The sequence below is a fragment of the Mustelus asterias genome, unplaced genomic scaffold, assembly GCF_964213995.1.
Source record: "Mustelus asterias unplaced genomic scaffold, sMusAst1.hap1.1 HAP1_SCAFFOLD_1390, whole genome shotgun sequence".
Lineage (NCBI taxonomy): Eukaryota > Metazoa > Chordata > Chondrichthyes > Carcharhiniformes > Triakidae > Mustelus > Mustelus asterias.
The window spans coordinates 83,675-90,413 of record NW_027591335.1 but is presented as its reverse complement, the minus strand read 5'-3'; the positions used below and the strand labels follow the sequence as shown (position 1 = coordinate 90,413).

At 48.9% G+C, this 6,739-nt stretch overlaps 1 protein-coding gene across 1 annotated transcript; it reads right to left on the bottom strand.

The window, feature by feature from the left end:
• Positions 1–217: 217 nt before the first annotated feature.
• Positions 218–3,333, bottom strand: LOC144488228 (cystatin-B-like). The gene is made up of 3 exons (XM_078206261.1): positions 3,215–3,333; positions 2,382–2,483; positions 218–394 (listed from the first exon to the last, which is right to left on the bottom strand). The coding sequence occupies exons 1-3, from the start codon at positions 3,290–3,292 to the stop codon at positions 218–220; spliced, it is 357 nt and encodes a 118-aa protein (XP_078062387.1). The 5' UTR covers positions 3,293–3,333.
• Positions 3,334–6,739: the final 3,406 nt, after the last annotated feature.

Genomic DNA, 6,739 nt, shown 5'->3' with positions numbered 1-6,739 from the left:
ATCTTGTAAATGGGGCACACAGCTGCTAATGTACGTCAGTGGTGGAGGGAGTGGATGTTTAAGCAGGTGGGTAAGCACCTTTGCTATGTTCTCAAGGAGATGGAATTGCCTATCAGGTTCAAGGCGGTGGTGGGACAAGGGTCTGAAGGGTGAGCTGCTATGAGAACGGTGACCGGGAGCAGAAATGCAGAACTTATTCTGAAAGAGCATTTTCGCATCAGCAGAGAGAGGAGCAGGTGGTACCCTGGGTATGTGGGCTTTCCGAGAAATATGAAATCTCATCGAATAGTTTCTTGTCAGATTCAATTTTGTGCAATGAAGGCTGTTCACCAGTGTGGGGCAGAGGCTCGAGCACACGAATATGTATGTAGTCATCACCATCACCAACAACAACCTTAAAAAAATGGGAGACAATCAGTTTTAGAACATAGAACATAGAACAGTACAGCACAGAACAGGCCCTTTGGCCCACGATGTTGTGCCGAGCTTTATCTGAAACCAAGATCAAGCTATCCCACTCCCTATCATCCTGGTGTGCTCTATGTGCCTATCCAATAACCACTTAAATGTTCCTAAAGTGTCTGACTCCACTATCACTGCAGGCAGTCCATTCCACACCCCAACCACTCTCTGCATAAAGAACCTACCTCTGATATCCTTCCTATATCTCCCACCATGAACCCTATAGTTATGCCCCCTTGTGATAGCTCCATCCAACCGAGGAAATAGTCTTTGAACGTTCACTCTATCTATCCCTTTCATCATTTTATAAACCTCTATTAAGTCTCCCCGCAGCCTCCTCCGCTCCAGAGAGAACAGCCCTAGCTCCCTCAACCTTTCCTCATAAGACCTACCCTCCAAACCAGGAAGCATCCTGGTAAATCTCCTCTGCACTCTTTCCAGCGCTTCCACATCCTTCTTATAGTGAGGTGACCAGAACTGCACACAATATTCAGAATGTGGTCTCACCAAGGTCCTGTACAGTTGCAGCATAACCCCATGGCTCTTAAACTCCAACCCCCTGTTCATAAAAGCTAACACACTATAGGCCTTCTTCACAGCTCTATCCACTTGAGTGGCAACCTTTAGAGATCTGTGGATATGGACTCCAAGATCTCTCTGTTCCTCCACAGTCTTCAGAACCCTACCTTTGACCCTGTAATCCACATTTAAATTAGTCCTACCAAAATGAATCACCTCACATTTATCAGGGTTAAACTCCATTTGCCATTTTTCAGCCCAGCTTTGCATCCTATCTATGTCTCTTTGCAGCCTACAATAGCCCTCCACCTCATCCACTACTCCACCAATCTTGGTGTCATCAGCAAATTTACTGATCCACCCTTCAGCTCCCTCCTCTAAGTCATTAATAAAAATCACAAAGAGCAGAGGACCAAGCACTGATCCCTGTGGCACTCCGCTAGCAACCTGCCTCCAGTCCGAAAATTTTCCATCCACCACCACCCTCTGTCTTCGATGAGATAGTTTTCATAAGAAATTTCTCAGTGCTATCCCTTCAACAGAGCAGCACTCCCTCAGTGCTACCCCTCTGACAGAGCAGCACTCCCTCAGTGCTACCCCTCTGACAGAGCAGCACTCCCTCAGTGCTACCCCTCTGACAGAGCAGGACTCCCTAATGTTACCCCTTCGACAGAGCAGCCCTCCCTCAGTGCTACCCCTTCGACAGAGCAGCACTCCCTCTGAGCTGTCCCTTCAAAAGAGCAGCCATCCCTCTGTGCTACCTATCTCTGCAACCTTCTCCAACCCCTACAAAACCCCAGTCTGTTCTCCTCCAGTCCCTCCAACTATCCCTATCTAACCTCCAAATCCTACAAACCCCCTCTCTGTAAACTCCCTCAGTCCGTCCAACCCTCCTTATCTCTGTCACCTCCTCCAGTTCCTGCAACTCTCCCTATCTCTGTAACCTCTCCAGCCCCTGCAACCCTATCTCTGTTACTCCTCCAGTCCCCACAATCCTCTTTTTCTCTGTAACCTCTTCCAGCCTCTCCAGCACTCGCTATCTCTGTAACCTCTTCCAGCCTCTACAACGCTCCCTATCTTTGTAACATCCTCAAATTCCCACAAACCTCACTTGTCTTGATCTCCCACAAACCTGCCTTCTTGCTAATCCCCGATTTCCAATGGTGTCTGCCATGCCTTCTGCAGCCTGTACTCTAAACTCTAGAAAACCCTCCATAAACCTGGAGAACATGGCTTAAGATTTTACTGAACCTTCTGCTTTTAAACAAGCTATCCCAAATGTGTCCGATATTCCTTTCGGTCATTCTCAAATTTTCTGTCTGAGTAACATGCCGAGTATCCTGCGTGATTTTCCTTTCTTCAAACTGCAGTATAAATGCATGTTATATCTGTTGACGTACCTTCACAAAGTAATTTTGGCCAGCGACCAACTGTGAGCGATATGAGATTGCATGAAAAACAGAAAATGATCTATTCAACATCTCTTCAACCATAGGCTTGAGCTGGAAACTGATACAATATAAAAATACAAGGGTGAGGAATGACAGGGAGTGCCGCACCATGGGATGGTCAGTGCTGAGGGAGCGCCGCACTGTCAGAGGGTCAGTACTGAGGGAGTGCCGCACTGTCAGAGGATCAGTACAGAGGGAATGCCGCACTGTCAGAGGGTCAGTACGGAGGGAGCGCCGCACTGTCAGAGGGTCAGTACTGAGGGAGTGCTGCACTGTCAGAGGCTCAGTACTGAGGGAGTGCTGCACTGTCAGAGGCTCAGTACTGAGGGAGCGCCGCACTGTCAGAGGGTCAGTACAGAGGGAGTGCCGCACTGTCAGAGGGTCAGTACGGAGGGAGCGCCGCACTGTCAGAGGGTCAGTACTGAGGGAGTGCTGCACTGTCAGAGGGTCAGTACTGAGGGAGCGCCGCACTGTCAGAGGGTCAGTACTGAGGGAGTGCCACACTGTCAGAGGGTCAGTACTGAGGGAGTGCCGCACTGTCAGAGGGTCAGTACTGAGGGAGTGCCGCACTGTCAGAGGGTCAGTACTGAGGGAGTGTCGCACTGTCAGAGGGTCAGGACTGAGCGAGTGCTGCACTGTCAGAGGCTCAGTACTGAGGGAGTGCTGCATTGTCAGAGGCTCAGTACTGAGGGAGTGCCGCACTGTCAGAGGGACAGTGCTGTGTGCGCGCGTTCGTTCGTTCGTTGAGGTAATAAAGGGGATATTGAAAGTTAAACACTTACTGATCTGACAATGGCCTGAATTTCACAACTGACTGCCGAAAGCTTGACCAAACCACCCACTACTTCCTGTGTTGCCATTGTTACTGTCTCTGGTTCCCCCTCTTTCTGGCTCTCTCGTTCCCTCTGCAGAGTGTTCTGCATTTTTAGAGTTTGCTCCCTCTTTGCTCCACCCCTCAGTGATGTTTCTATTCGTGAAGGAAATCTCTCTTTTGGTCTGGCTCCACCCTCAGTCTCTCGGTCTTTGTTCAATGCTGAGCTGGGATGGTTGGGTGGTGCTAATTCATGTTTGCTGCTGCCTCACTCCCTGCTTTACTCACTCGAAATCCTGCATCGCTCACTCTCTCCTCCTCACTCGTCCACTCTCCCCTTCTCCCCATTTCTGATCCTCCCTCACTTTTTCCCTTTTCCCCCTTCCTTTCTTCTGCACTCTTCCTCTCTTCCCGCTTGATCCCTCTTTACTACGCCCCTCTCTCTCTCCCTCCTTTCGGTCCCCTTGCCCCTCCTCTACCACTCTCTTCCTCCTTCCTCTCTCTTCCTCCTCTCCCTCTATCTTGGCACCACACTCTCCCCTCCTCTACCTCTCTCTTCCTCCTCCCTCTCTCTTCCTCCTCTCCCTCTATCTTGGCACCACACTCTCCCCTCCTCGACTGTCTCAACTCCCTCTTTCCCCCTCCTGTCCCTTAGACCCCTCTCACCTCCATTCCCTTTCTCTTGGCACCCCCCTCTTCCCTCCTTCGTCTCGCTTGGCACCCTCTCTTCACCTCTTCTCCCTCTCTCAGCCCCCCCATCCCCCTCCTCTTGGTCCCCTCCCCCACCCACCTCGTCTACTGCGCTTTCTCTCCCCCTCTCTCTTGGCACCTCCTCTTTCCTTCCTCTTACTCTGACAGACCCTCTCTCCCACTCCTCTCCGTCTATTGCCTCCCTCTCCGTCCTGCTGTCTCCTGCCCCTCTCTCCCACTCCTCTTCTCCCCCTCTCTCTTCCCCTGTCTCTCCCACCTTCTTCACCGTGCTCTCTCTCTTTTTCTCTCCCTCTCTCCACTCCCCCATCCTCCTCCGTTTTCTTATAATCGAAATGGGAGGAGCGAACTACTCCATGGGTCACAACATATATTTGAAATACTTTTCCAGCTTGTTATACAGCCAAATAAATACTTTACCTTGTCATCTCTGAATACTCAATGCCCAGGTTTCAAAATTCACAATTTGTTATAAAACCATTCTTGTCAAGTCGAAAGGCAAAATTTATTAACATACAGTGTGAAATATGAAAGTATAATCTTTGAAAATGCCCCAACTCACTCTCAAACACACACACACACATATATACACACACGCACAGATTATCTCACACACACATCCACATATACACATATACAAATCTACTCACATAGTCTCACACACACACACACAGATTCTCTCACACACATTCACACACACATTCAGGAAAAACACATTCACACATACAGATTCTCAGACACACACAATCACATGCACACTCAAACCTACACACACACACACATTAACACAAAAACGTACATTCACACACATTCAGGAAAAACACATTCACACATGTGCGCACACATACAGATTCTCATACACACACATTCACATATGCACACACACAAACCTCACAAAGCCACACACATACACATGTATATTAACACAAAATCACACATTCTTGGAGGGCCGAAGGGCCTGTTCCTGTGCTGTAATTTTCTAATTCAGGGAAAACACATTCACACACACACAGATTCTTGCACACACACAATCACACATGCACACACAAACCTACTACACAGTCACACACACACACACACACACACACACACACATATATTAACACAAAAACACACTTCACACATACATTCAGGAAAAACGCATTCACACACACACACACAAAACAATAGAATCCCTCAAGTGCAGAAAGAGGCCATCCGGCCTATCAAGTCTGCACCGCCTCTCTGAAAGAGAATCAGACATTCAGACAAACACATACAGTTTATTTATTATTTATTAGTGTCACAAGTAGGCTTACATTAACACTGCAATGAAGTTACTCTGAAAATTCTCCTCGCTGCCACATTCCAGCGCCTGTTCGGGTAAACATAGAAACAGAGAAAACTACAGCACAAAACAGGCCCTTCGGCCCCACAAGTTGTGCCGAACATATCCCTACCTTTTAGGTCTATCTCTAACCCTCCATCCTATTAAGTCCCATGTACTCATCCAGGAGTCTCTTAAAAGACCCTATTGAGTTTGCCTCCACCACCACTGATGGCAGCCAATTCCACTCGCCCACCACCCTCTGTGTGAAAAACTTCCCTCTAACATCTCCCCTGTACCTACACCCCAGCACCTTAAAGCTGTGTCCTCTTGTAGCTGCCATTTCCACCCTGGGAAAAAGCCTCTGAGAGTCCACCTGATCTATGCTTCTCAACATCTTATATACCTCTATTAGGTCTCCTCTCATCCTACGTCTCTCCAAGGAGAAAAGACCGAGCTCCCTCAGCCTATCCTCATAAGGCATGCCACTCAATCCAGGCAACATCCTTGTCAATCTCCTCTGCACCCTTTCAATCTTTTCCACATCCTTCCTGCAATGAGGTGACCAGAACTGAGCACAGTACTCCAAGTGGGGTCTGACAAGGGTCTTATATAGCGGCATCATTATCCCCGGACTCCGAAACTCAATCCCTCGATTGATAAAGGCCAGCACACCATACGCCTTCTTAACCACCTCCTCCACCTGCGGGGCCGATTTTAGAGTCCTATGGACCCGGACCCCAAGGTCCTTCTGATCCTCTACAGTACTGAGTCTTTCCCTTTATATAGTACTCCTTCATCCCATTTGACCTGCCAAAATGGACCACGACACATTTATCTGGGTTGAAGTCCATCTGCCACTTCTCCGCCCACTGAGGAAGAACCTGGCATAGCCAATGTACCTAACCGGCATGTCCGGATTGTGGACGAAACCAGAGAAAACCCACGCAGACACGGGAAGAACATGCAAACTTCGCACAGTGACCCAAACCAGGAATTGAACCTGGGTCCCTGGTGCTATGAGGCAGCAGTGCTAACACTGTACTCCTGTACCGCCCACACACACACACATTCATGCATTCAAGCGCACGCACGCACATGCACGCACGCACACGCGCACACATACTCACACGCATTCAGGCAAGCACACACATGCAGATATGCGCACGCGTATCCTTGAAGGTGACATCACAGGTGGAGAAGGTAGTGAAGAAGGCATATGGCATGCTTGCTTTTATAGGACGGGGCATAGAGTATAAAAGTTGGGGTCTGATGTTGCAGTTGTATAGAACGTTGGTTCGGCCGCATTTGGAATACTGTGCCCAGTTCTGGTCGCCACACTACCAGAAGGACGTGGAGGCTTTAGAGAGAGTGCAGAGGAGGTTTACCAGGATGTTGCCTGGTATGGAAGAGCTTAGTTATGAGGAGAGATTGGGTAAACTGGGGTTGTTCTCACTGGAAAGACGGAGGATGAGGGGTGAC

What these genes read in the sequence shown, in the direction of transcription:
- LOC144488228 (XM_078206261.1), bottom strand. Translation starts at nt 3,292, where the DNA reads ATGGCAACACAGGAAGTAGTGGGTGGTTTGGTCAAGCTTTCGGCAGTC. An exon ending in TTCAGGCCATTGTCAGATCA is followed by an intron (nt 2,484 to 3,214) that starts GTAAGTGTTTAA and finishes ATCAGTTTCCAG; the next exon opens with CTCAAGCCTATGGTTGAAGA. An exon ending in GCCAAAATTACTTTGTGAAG is followed by an intron (nt 395 to 2,381) that starts GTACGTCAACAG and finishes CATTTTTTTAAG; the next exon opens with GTTGTTGTTGGTGATGGTGA.